The following is a 24622-nucleotide window of genomic DNA, read 5'->3' as shown; positions in this document are numbered from 1 at the left end:
CCTTCCCTTGGACAACATCGGTGGCGTGGAGAGGGGAGACTTGCAGCATGGGCAACTGCCGGTCTTCTATACAACCTTGCCTCAGTCAACATTGAAATCAATGGACAGCCAAAGAAGAAGAATGCCCGCAAGAAAATGGATCTCAGGGTTGTATATGGTGACATATATGTACTTAATAACAAATTTACTTTGAACTTGACTGTAATTTTCTGAATGCATTCTTGCTCTTAAAGCAACTTTGGGATAGTATGCCATCAACATTGTTACTGGGAGTCATGCTATTCTCTGTTGTAATGTTCTCAATCCTCATCTGCAGCTTCATTTGGAAAGTGGCTGCTGCCACAACAAGGAGTTGTGTTTTACTGAACGTTCTGGGTGTAAATGAATAAATGAGAGCGAGACCAGGAGACCAGTGCAGAGAGTACACAACAGATCTGGTAAGCGTAAATGTTTACCAGGAAATTGCAATCAACAGGAAGCTGATTTAACAATTCTAGAGCATGACCTTCTGTTACTGAGAAACAGAAACAAGCCAATTAATTAGGTTACTGAGAAACACTAGGTTTGTAAAATGTGTTGAGTTACACAAAACTGTACTAGTTTTAGTAATACATAGAGGGAGAGTATATGACCAGACGTGAGGGTCAAAAGGATTCCAGCAGGGTAGCCTGCCTACTAGTACAATAAAATGGCCCTTCTAACTCATAGCAAGGAACAGACAGTGAACTCCAGCACGGTGCAAACTCAAGTTACAATTGGGACATTAGTGGGGAAGTAAGAGTCATTCAATGGTGAGAAACTCAAAAATTATATATGAATTTTGTTGTAATATTCTACTAGAGGCATCTCCAGGGATAACAGACTTCATACCAAAGCCTTGTGAGTTCTGAGCAACAGAACAGTGGTCAGACGCTCCCTTCACTCCATGAAGTTCAAAAGTATAAAGTGCTCAGGGAGATCTTCTCCTGGTGCTGTTGTTCAGGAGTGGAAATGTAAGAATTATAGCTCATCCTTCCCTCTGTCTCTCTTCACACCATCTTTCTCCAATGCTGTCCTAGCAGAGCAGGTCTCCAGCTTCACGTCAGGGTAGACGTGTGCACGTTGCAGATATCCAGCCACTGCTCACTGACTTTCTTCTTGGGCCAGAGGCCATTGTAGGGTAGGCCGGGGTTGATCAGCCGGTCACGCCTGTTTATCACCCTCCAGAAGTAAATGCCCTTGAAGAAGAAGATGGCCCGGTGGGTGTAGGAATAATACACCGCGTCCAGGTTGCCCAACGGATGATCTCCCAGGTCCACAGGTGGGAAGACGTCAATGATCCTTTTCGGGAATCCAGGGACCCTCAGGTTAGTGTTGACATTAAATGCGGTGACCTGTTGGAACCAGAGCACGGTGGAGATCTGAAAAGATTTCTATTGACGATGACAGAGAAAAAAAAATGGAAAATGCAGGAAATGCTTCCCAGGTCAGATCACCTCTGTGGGAAGAGAAACACAGCTAATATTTCAGGTCAAAAACCCTTGGTCAGAGCCACCCAGACAAAAGAAGATTTTTAGCTGCAGGGAGGGTGGGGAGGGGGGATGTGTCTGATGGGGTAAAACTGGGGCGAGCAGAAAGATAGTGGTAAACAAAAATATCAGGATAGTGAGTGAATGGAAGCAGTTATAGGATGAGAACATAACAAAAAAAAGGACAAAAGACTATAAGGTGTCTCAGCCCAAAATGCCAACTGTCCATTTCCCTCCACAGATGCTGCCTGACCTGCTGGGTTCATCCAGCATCTTGTATGTTGTTTCAGATTCCAGTATCTGCAGACTCTTCTGTCTCCAATGATAGGACAGTATGAGTTGTAACCTGCAGAGTAGGAAGGCATACCCAGCAGGTAATAGGCAGGTACTAACCAGCCCTTTGCTGAGTTGTTGTTTAATTTCGATTTGAATAAAAGTCGAAGCTTCATACTTTCCTTCAGAAGAAACATAATTCATCTCCGTGATTTCTGGCTTTGCGAACCAGTGATGCTGATTAAGTTCCATCATTAACTTGAACTCATCAGATACCAGCAACTGTACTGAATGGTCACCAGCCAGGAGTCAATGGAAGCCCCAGTGCAGAACAATTTCTCTTGTGCTCATGTGGTGCTTTGACCAGATTACTCTTTCCGGGAATTGTTTAGATTATCATTGGCTGTTGAAAGGAGAGACTTGCATTTATGTACACTGATTACATTTTCATTCCTTTCGGAATATCCCCAGGCATTTCGAACTAAAGTGTGGTTGGCTGTGAACAGCTTAGGGCCCCTTGTCTAAGAAAAGATAAAGAGATAGATAGATATAGAGCTAGATCGATAACTTCATTGATCTCAAAGGCGTGCTGGCATCAGAGGAGGATCATGAGAATGATCCTGGGAACGAATGGGTTAACGTATGAGGAATGTTTGATGGCTCTGGGCCTGTACTTGCTGGAGTTTTGAAGAATGAGGGGAGGGCCTCATTGAAAGGCTGAGATAGGACATTGAAGGGATGTTTCCAGTAGTGGGGGAGTCTAGGACAGAGGGAACGTCCTCAAAGTACAAGGAAGTCCCTTTAGAGCAGAGATGAGGAGGAATTTCTTTAGCCAGAGAGGGGTGAATCTATGGAATTCATTGCCACAGGCAGTTGTGGAGGCCACATCATTGTTTAAAGCAGAGGTTGGTAGGTTTTGATAAGTAAAGGTATCAAAGGTTACAGGGAGAAGACAGGAGAGCGAGGTTGAGAGGTCAACTAGATCAGCCATGATCGAAATGCAGAGCATACCCAATGGGGTGCATAGCCTGATTCTGCCCCTATGGCTTATGGTCAGTGTTGTAGTGTGGGAAACAAGGCAGCCACTTTGCACACAACAATGTAATGCGGTAATGTCCAGCAGTCTGTTTAGTGACTGAAAAACAGAAAAACAAATGCAGATGCTGGAAATCTGACATTAAAACAGAAAATGCTGGGAACACTCAACAGGTCAGGCAGCATCTGTAGAAAAAGAGCCAGTTAATGTTTTAGATCAGAGACCCTTCTTCAGAATTGAGAAAGAGGAAAAACAGTTAGCTTTGAGCCGTGGAGAAGGTTCAAGTTTAATTGTCATTCTGCCATATATGAATACCCATGAATACAGTCAAACGAAGCATCATTAACCTGGGGCCAAGGTACAAAACAAGATACCAACAGTCATACACAGCACAAGGGACATACTGTATAAGATAGCAGTAAAATACAGTCACACAAAAGAAAATAGTCCAAGTCCCCGAGTCCATGAATGTTGCAGCAGTCTGCAGTCAAACACAATACACTTTCCCCTCTGCTGAGCAAACACTGGGAGCAGCTCCAACTCCAGCATGGACGCCATGCCACACCACCTCTGGCACTCCGGTAGAGCACCTGACACCAACACCTCTCCCTCTGCGGCTGCAAACAGGTCCCTAGGCTTCCCGTCCCATGATCCTCTTATATCCCTTTTGCCAGTCAACTGTCCAGCTCTTGGCTCCATCCCTCCCCCTCCTGTCTTCCTCTATCATTTGCGATCTCCCCTTCCCCCTCCCACTTTCAAATCTCTTACTAGCTCTTCTTTCCGTTAGTCCTGATGAAGGATCTCAGCCCAAAACGTCGACTATACCTCTTCCTATAGATGCTGCCACCAGCAACTTTTATGTGTGTTGCTTGAAATTCCAGCAACTGCAGATTTCCTCGTGTTCGCAGCTTGAGGCCCAGTTCTCGCTATGACTGAGGTCATGAAGCTCCCTTGCCATCCACACCCAGCCATTCGCCAATAGACAAATGAGTTACACTTGTAGTATGCCACATCACTATTGTCCAGCAGAGTTTTGAGATCACAAGAAAAGCAACTAAGACGATCAGTCTGGTTAGACTGCTACATGCACTGAAGCCTCTCTGTCGCAGACAGCATCTCAGTCTGCACCAAGTCCAGCTCTGTCAGTTTCCCTGCCACAAGCAATTTGCTGATGGAGTAGACCGGCAGTATTTCAAGTTCTTAATGTCCAGCAGGTCTTGCATTCATAGAACATTCATTTACAAAAGACACCAGCATCTTTGGTTGACCCTGTAGAAGCTGCTACATCTAAGCGCACCGCCGTCTTACCAGAGAAGGTGAGGTAGAACATAGGGAATATCTCTGATGGGGTGAGACCAAATGGGTTAATGTGGCAGTTTTGAACCAGGTTTTGCTTTTATGTCTGTCCTGTGTTGGTAACAGCAGAGCTGAGGCAGATGCCTATCTCGTCGGACTATAGTACTGGAAAGACTCAAACTGGGCCGAAATCAGAGAGGGATGACACTTATCCGGAGGTGGATGATGGGCAGAAATGGCCAGTTCTGATAGAAGCAGAAAGAAAGTGGCGACCTGAAGTTGGAGAATTCAGTTCTGAGGCCTGACAGCTGCTGTATGCCCAGACTAAAGTTGAGGTGCTGTTTATTAAGCTTGTGTTGGACTTCATTGCAGCAGTGAAGGAGGTCACGCACAGAAAGGTCATTGTGGGAGGGGGCAGGGAACTCGAGTGACAGGTAACCAGAAGCTCAGGGTCACCCTCGCGGACTGAAAGCAGGTGCCCTGCAAAGCGATCTCCTTTGTTGTGGGGACTACACTGAGTACACAATGTGCAGTCCACTAGACTGGCAGAAGTTCAGGTGAATGGCTGCTTCACCTGGGGCCCTGGACGGTGAAAGGGAAGGGATGGATAGACATGCGTTGTATCTCCCTTTTCTTGCAAAATAAACATTGCCCAGGATCTCTTCACAATAATACCTTGGGATCATAAACCCATCTGACTCAGAAAAACAAGCATGAGACTAATGTCTTATTTGAAAGATTTCACCTTTGAAAGCACAACATTCCCTGTACAAGAGTATCAGTCTGGACTATTCCAGTCAACTCTATGTTGTTTTATTATTTGGGCCATTCACAGAATGGTTGTTCCCTTTGTAATTGATGGATTAATTCTCCCTGAGCCAGACGTGCACCAACAATTTTACAAATCAGAACATCCAGTTGTTTATTATGGATGTCAGTGTTAATGCTTGAAGTGTGACAAAGAAATGAATCATTGTTAATGTACTTCCAAGAATTAGGAGTACCAGTAGGTTCAGAATTAATTCAGCTGCAGTGTAATACAGGAATTTGCAGGAAACCCTTGCAGACGGTAGTATCAATTTAATTAGTTTTCATAGGTTTTTGCAATCTGGTAAACACCCATCTGTGTCACAGCCAGTTTCCATTGACAGAAAGTGGAGAGAGAAAGGGTAACTTCAGTAAGGTAGCGAAGTAATGCTCACCATGTTATCCTTGAAGAAGTAAATACCCTGGTCACGTCTGTCGAAGAAGGCTGCATTAATTGGACCGGTGATGCCAGGGAATCCACTGGAGATGAGCTTGGGATAACTCACACCGTGTGGGTCCTGTGTGTAGGCCCGATCATTTACATTGTCATACCTCCAGTACTGAGTTCCTGTCGAACACATGAAGGGAGGTTTAAGGGTGTGTGTGTGTGTGTGTGTGTGTGTGTGTGTGTGTGTGTGTGTGTGTGTGTGTGTGTGTGTATGTGTGTGTACTGTACACGTGAAGCATATGAGGGCAAAGAGATAGGGATGGAAGCCAAGTTCTACATATGGGAGGCAGATTGCAATGAGTATAATCACAGCACGCAATAGCCTGGCGATGAGTCCTGATGAAGTGCCTCGGTCTGAAGCATTGTCTGTTCGTACCCCTCCATAGATGCTGCCTGACCTGCTGAGATCCTCCAGCATTGTGTGTGTGTCTATGTCTGGGTCTGTGTGTGCCTGTGTGTTAACAAGTGATAACTGCTCCCCAATACAACTAAGAACTAGTTCTGCATAAACACAAGGGATTCTGCAGATATTGGAAATCCAGAGCAACACATTCAGAGGAAGGGTGATGAAGGGTCTCGAACAAAATGTAAGTTGATTATTCCTGTTAATGGAGGGAGGAGAAGATGGCGGTGTCACGGCAGCGCACGCGGCCACTTCGGTGGTGATGTCTGTTATCTGTCAAGTAGGGGACCATGCACAATTCTGATTTGATGGAGACGGGCGTGAGAGCACGGAGGAACATCTGGAAAACTTCTGAAATGCCTGCTTTGCTGCCGCTGCTACTGTGTGGTAACCAGAATCTCCGGAGCTGAAGGCCCCAAAATCCTTGGCTTTGCGTGTTTCAGCGGCCAGGGTGGAGTTGTAGGCGCTCGGCAGAGGATGGCGCTCAGGAGGCTGTATCGGAGAGGCTGGTCGGAAGCTCGAAGTTTTCGGAAGGGTGGACTCAGTGTCGGCTCTGGTCGGCTGCTTCCAAGGCCTCGGCAAGTTGACGGTGCCTGGAGGTTTATGGCAGGGAGTTTCTCCCTTTTGCCACCTGCTACCGGGGACTCGGGAGTCGATCGACTCGGGGACTTTTGAGACTTTATTTACTGTGCCCATGGTTTGTTCTTCATCAAATTATGGTATTGCTTTGCACTGCTGTAACTATATGTTATAATTATGTGGTTCTGTCAGTGTTAGTCTTTGGTTTGTCCTGTTTTCCATGATGTCACTCTGGAGAAACATTGTATCATTTCTTAATGCATGTATGCATTTCTAAATGACAATAAAAGAGGACTGAGTGTTCTCATAATCTAAATCTAGATGCTGCCTGAACTGCTGAGTTCCTCTGGCATTTTGTGAATAGTCTGCATCTTATTCACTTTAAATAATTTAAAACTGGGTTACTCCTGAGTGATTAAGAACTCTATTTTGAAGTACAATAATTGGTCACGGGCAAGATCAGACACATCAAAGAACACTGAAAACTTCTTTAGTTATTTTTGAAAATAACAAACACAGATGCTGAGTTCGTTCTCAGCATAGCCTGACTTAAACCACTGAATATGAGAGAAGTTTCTCCAAACTTTTCCGCACTGTTAATGCCCAAATAAACTGACATACCCACCATGTTATACTTTTGGTTAAAGGGGTGACAGAAGCACAAGATGCTGTAAATGCAGAGCAACACACACAAGATGCTGGAGGAACTCAGCAGGTGAGATGGCATCTATGGAAGTGAAAGAACAGTCACGGTTTCGGGCAAAGACCCTTCATCAGGGCTAGTAAGGAATGGGGAAGCTACCAGAATATAAAAGTGGGGGAGAAGGTTAGGTGGACAAGCTAGAAGGTGGTAGGTGAAGCCAGGTGGGTGGGGAACGTAAACGGCTGGAGAAGAAGGAATCTGATAGGAGAGGAGAGTGGGCCATAGGAGAAAGGGAAGAAAGAGGGACACCAGGGGAGGTGATAGGCAGGTGAGGAGAAGAGGTAAGAGGCCAGAAGGAGAATGAAATAAGAAGGGGGGGGAGAAGAAAAAAAGAGGTGGAAAAAATAATTTTGCTGTCCCCTAATGCTATACAAACCCTCCTTATGCAGCATCCCCAAGGTCATCGATTACTCCTGCTATCAGTTAAGCGTCACGCTGTTTCTAAATATTCATCGTTTTCAAACCCTTGTCTGGCGTTGATCCCTAGTGATCACATTTCACAGCCCCCTGGCCTCTCTGCCCTCTTCTAAACCCCTGAATTTAGTCCCTCCACAGCTGGAGGCAGTGCCTCAGCTACCTGGGCCCCGAGCTGATCTTTCTCCCGAACACAGAGAAATTCAGCACAGAAACAGCCCCTGTGGCCCAACTCATCCATGCTGACCGAGCTTCTTAACTAGTTAGTCCCATTCCATGAGCAGAAGCCATAGGAGCAAAATTAGGCCATTCAGCCCATCAAGTCTGCTCTGTCATTCCATCATGGCTAACTTATTATCCCTTATCCATTCTCCTGCCTTTTCCCCATAACCTTTGATGCCCTTACTAACCAAGAATCATTCACCTGGTGTAAAGGTTGTCAGCACTATATCAGTACGCTGAAGGGGCTGTTTTCATGGTAAAGGTCTTGAGGAATGGTCTCTGCTCAAAATGTCACCTGTTCTTTTCTCTCCATAGGTGCTGGGTTCCTCCAACACTCTGTGTGTGTGTTGCTTGAGGTTTCCAGTTTCTGCAAAATCTTGTGTCTGTTTCTCTGGTGTATGTTTCTGTCAGTCCATCTCAATGTTTCTTTATTGCATTTTCCTCCTTCAAATCTACCTCTCCAAACTAAATTATTGTTTCCACGTGAGGCTCATCACTGCATTTCATACAGATGGTGCTCTGTGAAGTGGCTTGGGAAGTTTTCCAGCACAAAAGATATTACACAAACTGTCGCATCCACTACCTTTGAAAAAGTAGGTGGCATCCTTGGACCACGTGCAGACGTGAACGAAGGCATCAATGCCCGCCCTGGGGATGCCATGCCAGCCGGTGCAGATGGGCAGCGGGTCTCCGTACCGGGTCCGGTTGTTACGGTTCTCGTACATCCAGTACCAACTGTCTCGGAAGAAGTACGTGTTAAAGGCAACGACCAGTTTGCCATCCGGGCCCCTCTCCCGTCGGACCCAGTCAAAGACAGTGTCGAATGGCCCCTCGCATACGCCTGGTCACAGAGGGGAAAAGGTGAGTGGAGAAGGTCTCAGGAAAGGACAGACATTCGCCCTGATAAATGTCACCAGGAGACGTGAGATGTTCATCCTCAGAGACTGGTGGAGTATGTTCACTGATGTCCTGATCTCCTCCCCTTTTCTCTGCTTGGTTCCACTGAAGCCACCAACACCCCAAGACCATTTCTATCCCCTTACAACATTATGACAAGTTTTCTTATAACAGCAAAGAAGGCCATTCAGCCCATCGTGTCAGCACAGCTAGCAGTGACCCCCCCCCGGGGGTGCAGCGCTAGCCGGAGCGCACAGGAGCGCGCCCCGCGCACCTTTAAGATAAAAGCCGAAATAAACAAGCTAATTAATTAGCTGCCGCCCAGGGTGATTTGAGTATCTCAGAAACTGCTGATCTCCTGGGATTTTGACGCACAACAGACTCTGGAGTTTACAAAGAATGGTGGCAAAAACAGAAAAAATCCAGGGAGTGGATTTAACACGATGTTTTCGCTCACAGAACAGCCACTCGCTGGATTTTGTAAACTCCAGAGTCTGTTGTGCGTCAAAATCCCAGGAGATCAGCAGTTTCTGAGATACTCAAATCACCCTGGGCAGCACCTAATTAATTAGCTTGTTTATTTCAGCTTTTGTCTTAAAGATGTGCGGGGCGTGCTCCCGTGCGCTCCGGCTAGCACTGCACCCCTGGTGACTCCAGTTCAATATGGCCTCCAGTGAGTGGAAGAGGAGTCCGTACGTTCTCCCAGTGACCCTAGCTGCACTGGTTTCCTCCCACATCTCAAAGACGTAGGGTTGGTAGGTTAATCTGCCACTGTAAATTGATGCTGGGGTGTACAGTGGCAGAAGCAGGAGGAGATGGGAATGCGGGGAGCAGAGGCTACTGGAAAAATTAGTGGAGGAACTGGGTTGTCTGTAAGCCAGTGAGGAGTCAATGGGGCAAAGTAGGCTCCTTTATATCCTAAGGAAATAGTCAGATGGAGTCAATGGCTCACACTTCCCCGTAATACAGGGGTTGCCAAGCTGGGGTCCACAGACCCCTCGGTTAATGGTACAGGTCCATGGCATAAAGGTTGGGTACTTCTGCCATAATCTATTCTCTCACACACCCATTCACACCCTCCCGAATTCTTTTGTCACCCCAGTGTACGTGGAGTAATTTACAACAGACTATTAACCTACCAGCCAGTACGTCCTTGTGATGTGGGAAGGAACCGTGCATCCAGGTTACCCATGCAGTCACAGGGAGAACGTGCAGACTCCACACAGACATCTCCAGGGGTCAGGATCGAACCTGGATCTCTGGAGCTGTGAAGCAGGTACACTGCTCGCCCTGTCGCCGGATTCCATTGTGGAAGCACCTTCAACACAAGGCTGCAGTCCACCTCCTCCATCACAAGGACACTCTGTGCTTCAACAACCACTTGGAGGATTGAGAGGCCCAGGGAGAGTGGATGTAGAGAGGATGCTTCCATCAGTGGGGGAGTCTAGGATTAGAGGGCACAGACTCAGAATGTCCCATTAGGATAGACTACTTACTGTCTGTTACACCACCGGTGTTTAGGGCAGCAATGAAAGTCCTCCATCTCTAGGGGTGTTCATGGCTTCCTTCCTCGTGTCAGTAGCTCGGTTTTCGCCACTGTCAGTCATGCAAGTTCTGGGTGGCGACTCAGGAATACCGTCATACACAGATATAGAAGGATTCTTCATTGCTGTTACCCCAACAGTTTTGTTTTGCCAGTCAGGGTTGTTAGTCCTGAGTTGAACCCCTGAACCTGGAGGACCAGTGGGCCACTCTTAGTCTGGCCTCTACCCTTTGACCTGTTTAGCATGGGTGACCCTATCAGGAGTCAAAGGATAAAGCCTTGACTCCAGCCAACATAGCTCTCCAGATCATTGAGGCATGCAAGCCTCCAAACCATGATAAGGTTGTGGTCATCTTCGAGTTTTAGACAGAGATGAGGAGGATTTTTTTAAAGCTAGAGATTGGTGAATCTGTTGAATTCATTGCCACGGGCAGCTGTGGAGACCAAGTAATTGGGTGTATTTAAAGCAGAGGCTGATAGGTTCTTGTTTAATAAGGGTGTCAAAGGTTACCAGGAGAAGGCAGAAGAATGAGGTTGAGGGGGAAAATGTACCAGCCATGATGGAAAGGTGGAGCAGATTCGATGGGCTGAATGGCCTAATTCTGTTCCTATGTCTTGAGGTCTAAAGTAACTCAGAAGCAAGTTTCCAGTGCATGAGTTCCCGTCAGTGAACGAGATGGCTTACCGTACAGCTGCTGGATGGCTTTCCTGTCAGTCCCAGCCAGCTCTGTGTCTTTGCCCTCTGCACTGTAGTTGGGCTGCATCACGGACCCCCTGGTGAACGTGTGAGGCAAGCCCAGGACATGGCCAACCTCATGCACTGCCACCTGAAACAACAAATGGCAGCAGAATTCCACCTCGCGCTGGGACTTAGACCGAGAACCAGGGCATTGTTCAACAAGCAAGGGAGCGATTCAAAGCCAGAGGTCCTGTTCCATGCTCAAAAACACGACCACTCGGTCACACTCATTGGTGCCATGTCCTGTCCCTTCAGGCATTATCAATTCTCTTTCACGAGTTACTGTTGCGTCTTTCTCCCTTGTTCTGCTGATGGTAACCACTTCACCTGTCCAGCTATCAAATATCTTCCTTCAAGTCACAGATCATGGAATCAGGCCTTTCAGCCATACTTGTCCACATGGACCAAACTGCCCATCTAAGCCTACTCTTGGCAGTGTGGAAGATCAGAGGGACCTTTGGGTCCGAGTCCGTAAGACACTCAAAGCCGCTCCACAAGTTGACTTTGTGGTTAAGAAAGTATACGGTGCATTGGCCATCAACCGTGGGATTGAGCTTAGGAGCCCAGAGGTAATGTAGCAGCTATTACCTCTGCAATAGGTAATATTGGAGTACTGTGCTCAGTTCTGGTCGCCTCACTACAGGAAGGATGTGGAAACCATAGGAAGGGTGAAGAGGAGATTTATAAGGATGTTGCCTGGATTGGGGAGCATATCTTATGAGAATAGGTTGAGTGAACTCGGCCTTTTCTCCTTGGAGCGACGGAGGATAAGAGGTGACCTGATAGAGGTGTATAAGATGATGAGAGGCATTGATCATGTGGATAGACAGGCTGAAATGGCTAGCGCGAGAGGACACAGTTTTAAGCTGCTTGGAAGTAAATAAATAAATAAATAAATAAATAAAGGCATCCGTTAGTCTTGCGAGACCACGGATCTGTACCTGGGAAGTCTTCACTCTCCAGGACGCAGGCCTCGGCAAGGTTGTATGGAAGACCAGCAGTTGCCCGTGCTCCAAGTCTCCCCTCTCCACAACACCAATGTTGTCCAAGGGAAGGGCATTAAGACCCATACAGCTTAGTCATTGCAGAGCAATGTGTGGTGCTCAAGGACACAACGCGTTGCCTCGGCTGGGGCTCGAACTCATGACCTTCAGGTCGTTAGTCCAATGCCTTAACCACTTGGCCACGTGCCCACAACACTTGGAAGTAGGTACAGAGGAGATGTCAGGGGTAAGTTTTTTTACTCAGAGATTGGTGAGTGCGTGGAATGGGCTGCTGGCGACAGTGATGGAGGCGGATATGATAGGGCCTTTTAAGAGACTCCTGGATAGGTACTTGGAGCTTAGAAAAATAGAGGGCAATGGGTAACCCTAGGTAATTTCTAAGGTAAGGACATGTTCGGCTCAGCTTTGTGGGCCAAAGGGCCTGTATTGTGCTGTAGATTTTCTATGTTTCTATGTTAGACCTATATCCTTCTAGACCAGGGGTTCCTAACAGACCCCTTGCTTAATGGTATTGGGGTAAAAAAGTAATGGCATAAAAAAGTTGGGAACCACTGATCTAAACTTTTCCTATCCACGGTACTTATTCAAATGCCTTTTAAATTGGAATTGGAATCAGTTTATTATTGTACCAAGCTACAGTGAAAAAGTTGTCCTGCATACTGTCCATACAGATCTATTCGTCACACAGTGCATGGAGGTGGAGCCAGGGAGATCAATAAAAGACTGCAGAATAAAGTGTTTCAGCTACAGAGAAAGTGCAGTGCCGGTAACAGTAAGATGAAAGGTTATAATGAGGTAGACTTTGAGATGAAAAGTCCTGAAGCAGCAGGGTAGAAGCTGTCCTTGACCCTAGTGGTATGTCTTTTCAGGCTTTTGTACCTCCTGCCTGATGGGATAGGAGAGAAGAGAGAATGTCCGGGGTGGGTTGGGTCTTTGATTACGTTGGCTGCTTTGCTGAGGCAGTGAGGTGTAGACAGAGTCTGTGGAGGGGAGGCTGGCATCCATGATGTGGTAAACTGTGTCCATAACTCTCTCCTATTTGTTGCAGCCCCAGACAGAGCAGATGCCATACTGAGTCTTTATGCATCCAGAAAGAATGATTTCTGTGGTGTGCTGATAAAGATTGGTAAGGGTCAAGAAGGAAGTGTCAAATTTCTTTAATCTCATGAGGAAATAGAAGCATTTAAATCTTTAATTCTTTAAATCTCCATTAAATATATCCCCCTCACCTTAAACCTATACTCTCTAGTTCATTGCTCACTTGCCCTGGGAAAAAGATTAGGTACATTTACCCCATCTATGGCCCTCGTGACTTATACATCTCTGTAGGATCACCCTTCAGTCCCCTAAGCTCCACGGAGCCCAGGTTGTGGACAACTGTGTTAAAGGGAGTCTGGGAAGTACAGCCACAACTGCTTGAAGGGATTGCGGGAAACATTCCCAACTGAGCCAAACGCCACTGTGTCAGGATTCCTGAAGAATCAGAAAGCAGGTTATTGGAGTTTCACTGTAATTCCACCTCAGTTGCCCCTGATCTTTGAGGATTGGGTCAATATCCCAAGGCAGTGGGAAAACTCATCTTCTATTCCTAAAGAGGAAACCCAACCTTCTCCAGCTCTCCATTTAACACTAAAGGTATTTAAACAGCATCTTTCATGTCCCCTTTATGATGCACATTGGTATAATACAAAGTATTTATAAGTGTAGATATGAGGTGATGAGAGGCATTGATCGTGTGGATAGCCAGAGGCTTTTTCCCAGGGCGGAGGCTAACATGAGGGGGCATAGTTTTAAGGTGCTTGGAAGCAGGTACAGAAGGAATTTCAGAGGTAAGTTTTTCACAGAGAGTGGTGGGTGTGTGGAATGCACTGCCAGCGATGGTGGTGGAGGCAGATACAATAAGGTCTTTTAAGAAACTCTTAGGTACATGGAGCTTAGAAAAATAGACGGCTATGTGGTAGGGAAATTCTAGGCAGTTTCTAGAGTAGGTTACATGGTCAGCACAACATTGTGGGCCGAAGGGCCTGTAATGTGCTGTAGATTTCTAAGTTTCTGTGTTCTATGTACACTCAGTGTCTACTTTATGAGATAACCTGCTCATTAATGCAAATATCTAATCAACCAATCATGTAACAGCAATTCAACGCACAAAAGCATGCAGACATGGTCAAGAGGTTCAGTTGTTGTTCAGACCAAAAATCAGAAAGGGGAAGAAATGTGATTTAAGTGACACTGACAATTCAAAGATTGTTGGTGCCAGACGGGGTGATTTGAGTAACTCAGCAACTGCTGATCTCCTGGGATTTTCATGCACAACAGTCTCTAGAGTTTTACAGAGAATTGTGCAAGAAGCAAAAAACATCCAGTGAACAGCTTTGCTGTGGGTGAAAACACCTTGTAAATGAGAGAGGTCAGAGGAAAATTGTCAGATTGGTCCAAGCTGACAAGGAGGTGACAGTAGTGCAAATAACCACGTGCTACAACAGAGTGTGAAGAACACCTCTCACTGCACAACACATCGATCATTTAAGTGGATGGGCTACAGCAGCTGAAGACCACACCAGGTTCTACTCCTGTACCTAATAAAGTGGCCACTGAGTGTATTAGGAAGGTGCAGAAGGACTTAGACAGGTTGGAAGAATGGGCAAAGAAGTGACAGATGAAATACAGTGTCGGTAAGTGTTTGGTAGAATGAATAAAAGTGCATTCCATTTTCTAAACGGGGAGAAAGTTCAAAAATCTGAGGTGCAAAGGGGCTTTGGAGTCTTTCTGCATGATTCCCTAAAGGTTATTTGCAGGTTGAATTGCTGGTGAGGAAGGCAAATGCAATGTCAGTCTTCATTTTGAAAGGACTAGAATATAAAAACAAGGATGTAATGAGGCTTTGTAAGGCACCGGTGAGGCCTCACTTGGAGTATTGTGAGCTGTTTTGGGCCCTTTATCTAAGAAAGGATGTGCTGACATTGGAGAGGGTTCAAAGGAAGGTCATGAAAATGATTCTGGGATTGAAATGCTTATGGTATGAGGAGTGTTTGATGGCTGTGGACCTGTATTCACTGGAATTCAGAAGAACAAGGGGAATCTCATTGAAACCTTTCAATGATGGAGTGGATGTGGAAGGGATGTTTCCTGTAGTGGGGGAGTCTAGGACCAGGAGGCGCAACCTTAGAATAGAGGGATGTCCATTTGGAACAGAGATGAGGAGGAATTTCTTGAGCCAGAAGGTAGAGAATTTGTGGAATTTGATGCCACAGGTGGCTGTGGAGGCCAGATCATTTAGTGTATTTAAGGCTGAGGCTGACAGATTCTTGATGTCAGGGTGTTAAAGGTCACAGGGAGAAGGCAGAAGAATGGGGTTGAGAGGAAAATGATCAACCATGATGATCGAATGGCGCCGCAGACTCGATGGGCCAAATGGCCTAATTCTGCTGCAATATCTTACAACAGGCAATTTGCACACAGCACACTTCAAATAGCTTGTTTTAAAGAGACTGGTTGTGGATTAAATGTCAGACTGGGTACTGTGACTGTAATCAGTTGTAATCCATGACCTTCTCTCTGTGAGGCTGCAGAATGATTGCACCTCACCCTTAACCTTTTTTCGTCCATGACTCATTCCAGGCGTTCTGCTCAGTTGGCCATCACGGACTGAATGGAACCACAACTGTTCGTCATTGTGGATACTGTCACTGTCACGCTGAATACAGCAATACTGCTGGCTCACTCTTGCTTTCGGATTTGCTTCTATCCCTTCTCTGCCCGACCCTCCTCTTTCCCCTTCCACGCACAGTACTCCACCCCAGAGAATGATCCTCCAGCAGCTCACCCTCAGCAGATTGATGCCCTGGTTGCTGTTGGCAGCAGTGAAATGCTCATCGTCGTCAAAGTGGATGACGCCATTCTGCCACGAGTGCGCCACCTCCTGGCCAGCCCCATCAAATGCCTGGGAACAGCCTAAGTGGCGTCCTGAGGAAACAAAGGACAGTTTAAAATATTTCTTTCTTTCTCTCTCTGTCTCTCTTCTCCTCTCTCTCTCTCTCTCCACTCTCTCTTTCCATCTCTCTCTCTCCTCTCTCTTTCCTCTCTGTCTCTCCCTCTCCATCTCTGTACCATTCTCTCTTTCCCTCTCGTTCTCCCTCTCCCTCTCTCTCTCACCACCATCCCTTCCCTCTCAATCATTTCTTTCTCTCTCTTTCTTAATCTTTTTCTCGCTCTCTCTTTCATCGTTCTGTCATGTTTCAAATGGCTTTTTGAAGTTTGCTGTTTAACCTCACTTGGAGAAAAGTTTCAAACTGAAACATAATGGCTGAAGTACCCTGATAAATGTGGTTTTTCTTTGCAGTGATGTGTAAGTTCATTCACAGGACATCTTTTGGGAGTAAGGATATGAGTACTGGGGCAGATCAGCCATGGTTATATTGAAATGGCCAAGTCCTATTCCAATTGTCCTGTGTATCTCTCCAACCCCTTCTGAAACATCTGGTTGACACGTTGAGATATCATTGCTGGTTTTTTTTTGTCATTTTTCCTCTAAGTCCCAAAATGAAATTATTTATTTCGAGATACAGCACAGTATCAAGCCCTCCCAGCCCAACAAGCCGTGCAGTTCCAACTACACCCATGTGACCAACTGACCTACTGACCTATTGACCCGTGTGTCTTTGAAATGTGGGAACAAGTACAGGGAGCACGTACAAACTACTTACGGGCAGTGGTGGAATTGAACCCGGGTCACTGGCGCCATAATAGCTTTATACTAATGTGCCACCCCAAAGATTATCTTCATTTGCCACATGTACATTGAAACATACAGTGAAATGCTTCTGGCACCATCATTGAGTTGACTTTATTTCTTACATCCTTCACATAATATGAGGAGTAAAAATCTTTATGTTACATCTCCATCTAAATGTGCAATGTGCAATCATAGTAATTTATAATAATTTATAATAAATAGAACAGTCAATGTAATATAGAGTACACTCAGATCAGCGTGAGTTCATCAGTCAGATGGCCTGGTGGAAGAAGCTGTCCCGGAGCCTGTTGGTCCTGGCTTTTATGCTGCATAACCACTTCCCAGATGGTAGCAGCTGGAACAGTTTGTGGTTAGGATGGCTCAGGTCCCCAATGATCCTTTGGGCCCTTTTTTACACACCTATCCTTGTAAATGTCCTGAATCATGGGAAGTTCACAACTACAAATGTGCTGGGCTGTCCGCAGCACTCTCTGCAGAGTCCTGCAGTTATGGGAGGTACAGTTCCCATACCAGGTAGTGATGCAGCCAGTCAGGGTGCTCTCAATTGTGCCCCTGTAGAAAGTTCTTAGGATTTGGCGGCCCATACCAAACTTCCTCAACCGTCTGTGGTGAAAGAGGCACACAGCTGGTGTGTACAGACCACGAGGTCCTCGGTGATGTGGACGCCGAGGAACTTGAAGCTGTTTGTCATAGCATGCCCACAACTCACTAACCTTAACTGTACATCTTTTGGATTGTGGAAAAGAATAAGACCACCCGGAGGAAACCCACACGCTGACGGGTAGAACATACAAACATCTTACAGGCTGTGGTGGGAATCAAACCCCAATCTTAGAGCTGGTGCTGTAAGGCATTGAGTTAACTGTTGCACTACCGTGGCCCCTATTTATGAGGATCTTTTATTTTAGAGATTCAGCATGGAACAAGCCCTCCCGGCCCAACAAGCTGCTCCGCCCAGGAACCCCTTTATTTAATCCTAGCCTAATCACAGGGCAAGTTACAATGACCAGTTAACCCCTTACAGGTGCAGTCAGAATTGAACTCGGAACACCGATGTCCTGAGCTGCAATAGTGTCACGCTAACCACCACGCTACCGTGGCACCCGCGATTCACTCACGAAATTAACTCTCGAGCCAAGTAATTTGCTGATCACTTATCGCGATCTAGAGGGCTAGCCAGTGGCGTAGTGGCATCGGTACCGGACCCTGAGGTAGGTGGTCCTGAGTTCGAATCCGGCCGGGTCCCAACCTGGGCAGCCTCGAAGAAAGGCCTGGCAATCTAATTCCGTATCTTACCACGAAAGCCCTATGGATAGTGTAATTATGATTCATTCGTGACACGAAGGCGTTCAACAACAGTGAAGCTTCATATAACTTGAGTAAGATTTTCGTAAGTAACCTGAGTTGGCATTAGTTCCGTTAATTCCCATTGGTCTTGCAGGAGGGGTCTGCAAGTATCTGTAAGGTTGCTCTGCATCCTGAGGTAATAATTAGGCTGCTGGTGCCAACTTTAAGGTAAAATCAAGGAGATAATCATAGTTTTACCATCATTACAGCTGAAAATCTGGGACAATATTTCCAAATGAAAGGGCTAAGACAGTCCCCTCGAGCCCAGTGAAGACAGACAGACCCCTGAGAAAAGGATATCAATCAGATGAGAAGAGTAGCTTGTTAAAATTTTTATTGCTGCAGAGATGACTAGGTTTTTTAGGGCTGCCATATTTTAGATGAGTACTGAGCACCAGAGCTCAGCTTCAGATTTCATTTATCGAAACATACAGCGAAAATCGTGACCCTGAGTTGGATGTTGTTGTGTGTACGCCCAAGACCAAGGCCACCTGCCTCTGCTTCTCGGCTACTGATTACCTTACGCTTCTGTTACCTCCATACTCCAGAGCACAAACACCTGCACTCTGTTCACTTTAAATTCAAATTTGGTGCCTGCACCACCGAGTCCTGCTCAGTCTCCATGAATCTGAACTGCTCCCCATGCTGTGACCTTTGACCTATTCAACCCCTGTGACTCCTGACCCAGTCACCCCCCCCCCCACCCCATCATCCCTGCCTCACCTGTGGTTAAGCAGCATGTCAGGCTCAGCTCTCAAGCTCTTAAACATTGAGTAATAAAGGTCATAAAGAGAGAAAGGTGTGCCATGGGGTTTTCAAAAAGATGCCCAGCAAATGAGTTTACAGACTGCAGCAGAACCAATTAGTTTGCATTTATAAAGATATCAAGTCAACTGTGTACAATAAAGTATTAGGAATTAATGGAAAGTGATCAAGACATATAGTCAGTGGCCACTTTATGAGGTACACCTGCTGGTTAATGCAACTATCTAATCAGCCCATCACATAGCAGCAACTCAATGCATAAAAGCATGCAGACATGGTCAAGGGGTTCAGTTGTTGTTCAGACCCAAACATCAGAATCGGGAAGAAATGTGATTGAAGTGACTTTGACCGTGGAATGATTGTTGATGCTGGACGGCATCAATATCTCAGACACCGCTGATGCCCTGGGATTTTCACAACAGTTTACAGAGAATAGAGGGGGAAAAAAATCATTCAGTGACTGGCAGTTCTGTGGGTGAAAACGCCTCGTTAATGAGCGAGGTCAGAGGAGAATCGCATCTACACAGAGCGCTGTCACAGAAAAACAGCATCGATCGTCAAGGACCCCCAACAACCAGGACATACTCTCTTCTCGCTGCTGCCATCAAGAAGAAGGTGCAGGAGCCTCAGGACCCACACCACCAGGTTCAGGAACAGTTACTATCCCTCAACCATCAGGCTCTGGAACAACTGGGGATAACTTCACTCAACTTCACTCACCCCATCACAGAACGTTTCCCACAACCTGTGGACTCACTTTCAATGACTCTTCAACTCATGTTCTTGATATTTATTGCATATTTATTTATTATTATGATTATTTTTTCTTTTCTTTTGTATTAGTGCAGTTTGTTGTCTTTTTCACGTCCTGCTGTGTGTCTGTCCTGTCAGGTGTGGTCTTTCATTGATTCTTGGATGTACTGTGCCTGCCCCCAAGAAAACAATTCCCATGGTTGTATATAGTGACATATATGTAATGTTACCTAAAACTTTGAGAATGGCCAGACAGTTCAAGCTGACACGAAGGCGACAGTAACTCAAATAACCACTCATTACAACAGAGGTGTGCAGAAGAGCATCTCTGAATGCACAACATGTCGAAACTTGCTACAGCAGCAGAAGACATTGAAGATACGCTCAATGGTCACTTTATTAGGTACAGGAGATAGTTAATAAGGTGGCCACTGGGTGTAAACAATCACAAGATGCACAAATCCTGGATTGGTGTCGGGGCTTACTAACACCTTTCCTGGCCACCATTTTATGTCAGACACTAGCTTCCATTTATATAGCACTTCCGACACAACAGAACAATTCATAGGAACGAAATCAAACAACAGGCTGAAGGAGGGAATCCTTGAGCAGAAAACCCAAAGCTTAGTTAAAGAGGGAGCTTTGGGCGAGTGCTTTATGGGAGGAAAGAGAGGTCAAGGAGTAGAGGGGTTTGAGGGGAGTCCAGAACTTAGATTCCCAGCTGATGCAGGCACTGGTGAGAGATGAAAATTGGGAATGATCAAAAGACCAGAAATGGAGGAGCTCAGAGAGGCTCAGGGTTGGAAGGTGTGAGTGAAAGAGGGAGGGGTGTGGCCAGGGAGGGATCAGGAGGCAAAGCTGAGAGTTTTCACACCGACGTGACTCGTAAGCAGAAGTGGGGCAGGAAACCAGAGAGGGAGGAGAGGTGAGAGGGTCAGGGGTCACGGGTCAGGAAGAAGTTCAGATGTCATGGGGACTGGGTAAGACTTAGTAGAGTTATTGTATTTGAATTTAATGTGAGTAGAATGCTCTGGAACATGTTTGAAGTATGAGGGTAACAAAGGCATAATGTGTTCAGCAGCAGAGGAGCAGAAGCGGGTGATGTGGCAGAGATAGACCGTAACTTACATATATTCACACCATGACCACATGGTCTTGGTCTTAGCCTGAGCACATGCAACAACATTCATCTCAGAGTCAGGATACCATTTCTTGGAATGGTCTGGTTTTGTTTGACACAGATGCCAACGAGCAAGATGGAGTTGGTAGCTAGTGATGGAAGTTCATGATGGGGACTGAAAACGGTAGCTTTGTTCTTCCTGATGTTTCATTGGTGCAAAGTTCTCCTTGGCCAGAACAACTTCTGCCACAGTAAAGCAAAGACTTCTGGAGTAATACTGGTCTCTGTTCAAACTTCAAAGTCAAAATAAATTTATTATCTAAGTACACATATGTCACCATATACAACCATGATATTTATTTTCTTGCAGGATTTCACAGTAGAACAAAGAAATACAATAGAATCAATGAAGAACTACACACAAAGACTGACAAACAGCCAATGTACAAAAGAAAACAAACTATGCAAAGACAGAAAATAATAACAATAAATAAATACTGTAAATAATACTGAGAACATGTGTTGCAGAGTCCTTGAAAGTGAGTCAATAGGTTCTGGAATTCGTTCAGTGTTGAGGTGGGTAAAGTTATACATGCTGGTTCAGGAGCCTGATAGTTCATAGTTATATTTGCCAGATAAAGTCAATGAGTCAAAATTTGAATCAGAATCAGGTTAAACTATCATAATATATGTCGTGAAATGTGTTGTTTTGTGGCAGCAGTACAACACAAGACATAAGAATTATCATAAAGTTACAAAAGATAAATAGATAATGCAAATAGGGGTATAGTGTGGTAATATTCATGAGCTCATGAACTGATCAGAAATCTGTCCCTAGAGTGTTGAGTGTGGGTCTTCAGGCTCCTGTACCGGCTCTTTGATGGAAGTAATGAGAAGAGGGCATGTCCTGGATGGTGAGGGTCCCTAATCATAGACAACGCCTTCTTGAGTCCCGCCTTTGAAAATGTCCTCAGTGGTGGGGAAGGTTGTGACCTTTAGCTCATCAAACCCACCCCAACTTTCAGTTCCCTAATCCTACGTAATCCCATTCCGTTAGTTCCAATAAGAGATCAGAAGAGACCCATTGACCCCATTACCTGTTCCAAATCCCAGCGTGATGTCCACAGCACTGACTGAGGACTTCAGATCCTCCTCGAAGTCTATGGGTGTGACCTCGCTCCAGAGCCTGAAGGCCAGCCTGATGGCTGCTCGCTGCTCGGTCACCGACATTTGAGAGCTATAACCCTCGCTCAGCAGCCGCCACTTCAACCTCCGCTTGCCAAAGACCAGGTGAGAAACATTGCCGTTGGCAACCTCCGTACGCCTCCCTCTGGACCTCCGGCCGTGAAAGAAGCGGCGCAGAAACCGTTTCCTGCGGACAAGTTTGCTTCCGGTCAGGTTGGCTCTGCTCTCAGCTGCCTGGCTGATCCTGTCTGTGGCGTGAGGGGATGCTGGGGCATGAGGTGGGGTCTTCTGGTCTGGTACTCCACATCTTGGTACGTTCATTGCCTCCCTGGTGTGTGCATCCACAACACCAGTAACTGACAGCCCATTGCTTTCTTGAAACTCTTTCAATGCCTCAATAAAAGCCGGGCTGTCAGTGCCTTGGTTTGACAATGGCTCCATCTGATGCAGGACCTCAATGTCTTCTCCAGCGGTGCTCATCTGGTGCGGCGGAGTTGGATCTTCATCTGCGGCTGCAGCCACAACTTGTTGCGAAGCATCCTCCCAATTAACAGGCTGCATCCATCCATACCTAGTGAGGAACTTCTAATTGGGACAGAGAGGAGAATGTTGGTTAATGCTTGAAGATAAAGAGAGAAAACGCTGTAAACACTCAGCAGGCCAAGTCGCAAGCGTGGAAAGAGAGAAACAATTAGTGTTTCAGTCCAAAGGCCATTCCTGAGAACTGAGAAAGAGAGAACAGATGAAACGCTAACTGTTTCTCCATCCACGGATGCTGTCTGACCTGCTGAATTAGAACATAGAACAATCCAACACAGGAACAGGCCCTTTAACCCACAGAGTCTGCACTGTCGAATTAAACTACATCTCTACTGCCCAAATGTGATTCACATCGCTCCATTCCCTGTATGTACCTGTGACTGTCTAACTGGCTCTCAAACACCACTGTTGTATCCACTTCCATTACTTCCCCTTAGCAGCAGGCTCAAAGCACCTCCCACTCTCTGTGTGAAAAACTTCCACCCCCCCCCCAACACACACACATCTCCTTTAAACTTTCCCTCTCTCAATTTACGGTAAATGTATGTCCTCAACCTCTTGACATTTCTAGGCTGTGGAGAAGATCCCGAATATTCCTCTCTCAAGTTTATAAACTTCATTCAGTTCTCCCTTTCAGCTTCTAATGCTCCAAAGAAAGCAATCCAACTTTATCTGACCTCATACCTTCTCATGTAGGCAGCATCCTGGTAACGTTCTCCAGCATTTTCTGTTGTTTCAGAATTCCGGCTGATTTTGGTGGATTACAACTAAACTTATCCTTTTATTATTTATTGCAATCCATTGAAATGACCGAAAATCAGTCAACAAAACTTCAACAAAAACTCATACTGTAACATATATTAACTCTAGCTGCAGCATGCATTCAGTGCTTAAGAGGCTAGAGACCTTGATTACCACAGATTTTGTCTTTGTTCTGTTTCAGCCTGTACGTTTTACCTGTGCCGAGCTCTCCCCAGAGATGGGGATTGCCCGGTGGGCCACTCTGATATCGGAACGGTCTCGGGAATGAAAGATTCTCTCCGGGCTGGCTGAGCTGCACAGCGTCCAAGCAGTGACCAGGGAGACCACAAGACGGTTCATGTCACCCTCGAGAGATGGGAGGAATGCAGTGAGGGGCTCCTGTTTGTGACTCCTTATGTTGCAACCTTCATGCTTGACTCCACCCCTTCAATATTCAGGCGAACAGAACATCTTTCAGTCAGGTCATCTTTGCAAGGAAAGAACAGAGAGAAGCATTATACCTGGAAGGTGCATTAATTTTCTTAAATAGTTCTTTCCAGTTGCATTGTGATAAAAGACTTGAATTATACAAGCAAATTGCCTGCTGCATTCCCTGCATTTCAATATTAATATTTCATTTTGTACTTTGGGACATCCGGAAAGCGAAGTGCTGGTGTGATTGATCTGTTAAAGAGAATGAAAGGTGCCATATGTCAGCAAATGGGGCAAAGGCTTAACCTGAATGCACAGCAGCTGAAATGGTCTAGCGGTGGGTGATGACTTTAATAATAAACTGCAAAATAACAAGCCACAAGGGGCCACGAAACATGAGAGGATAGACACTTAACACGACAAGGCAACAAGGTAACTGAAGGAGCAGGCTGGCAAGTCCGTATGAGTGAACAAGGATAGTGGATGAGAGTTGGGTTTAAATAGGCTGCAGGTGACTCCTGTTAGCTGGCTGGAGACTGGGAGTAGCCTGCACGTGCAGACCTGACACCATAGAAATGCAGCCCACACCAGCACTATAATTGCACTTTTCGCATCCCTTTCAGGATGTCCCAAAGCTCTAAATGAAGTATTAGTATTAAAATGCAGGAACTGTAGTGGCCAATTCGCTCACAGAATATGATAACCACCAAGTGATCTTACTTACTTCGTACCCCATCCGTTATTTATTTATATACACACATTCTTTCTCTCTCTCTCTCTCTCTCTCTCTCTCTCTCTCTCTCTCTCTCTCCTTTTTCTCCCTCTGTCCCTCTGACTATACCCCTTGCCCATCCTCTGGTTCCCCCCCCCCTTGTCTTTCTCCCCGGACCTCCTGTCCCATGATCTTCTCATATCCCCTTTGCCAATCACCTGTCCAGCTCTTGACTCCATCCCTCCCACTCCTGTCTTCTCCTATCATTTTGGATCTCCCCCTCACCCTCTCACTTCCAAATCTCTTACTAACTCTTCCTTCAGTTAGTCCTGACGAAGGGGCTCGGCCTGAAACATCGACTGTACCTCTTCCTAGAGATGCTGCCTGGCCTGCTGCGTT

The 24622-nt window shown here is 46.0% G+C and overlaps 1 protein-coding gene across 1 annotated transcript; it reads right to left on the bottom strand.

Annotated features, from left to right (window-relative positions):
• Positions 1–1076: 1076 nt before the first annotated feature.
• Positions 1077–23439, bottom strand: LOC140202095 (matrix metalloproteinase-21-like). The gene is made up of 7 exons (XM_072266955.1): positions 23296–23439; positions 21711–22383; positions 15699–15838; positions 10815–10956; positions 8273–8530; positions 5316–5488; positions 1077–1373 (listed from the first exon to the last, which is right to left on the bottom strand). The coding sequence occupies exons 1-7, from the start codon at positions 23437–23439 to the stop codon at positions 1077–1079; spliced, it is 1827 nt and encodes a 608-aa protein (XP_072123056.1).
• Between the last annotated feature and the right edge of the window lie 1183 nt (positions 23440–24622).

The sequence above is a fragment of the Mobula birostris genome, chromosome 8 (genome assembly GCF_030028105.1).
Source record: "Mobula birostris isolate sMobBir1 chromosome 8, sMobBir1.hap1, whole genome shotgun sequence".
NCBI lineage: Eukaryota > Metazoa > Chordata > Chondrichthyes > Myliobatiformes > Myliobatidae > Mobula > Mobula birostris.
Note: the sequence above shows the minus strand (reverse complement) of the source record. Positions and strands in the feature narration are given on the sequence as shown.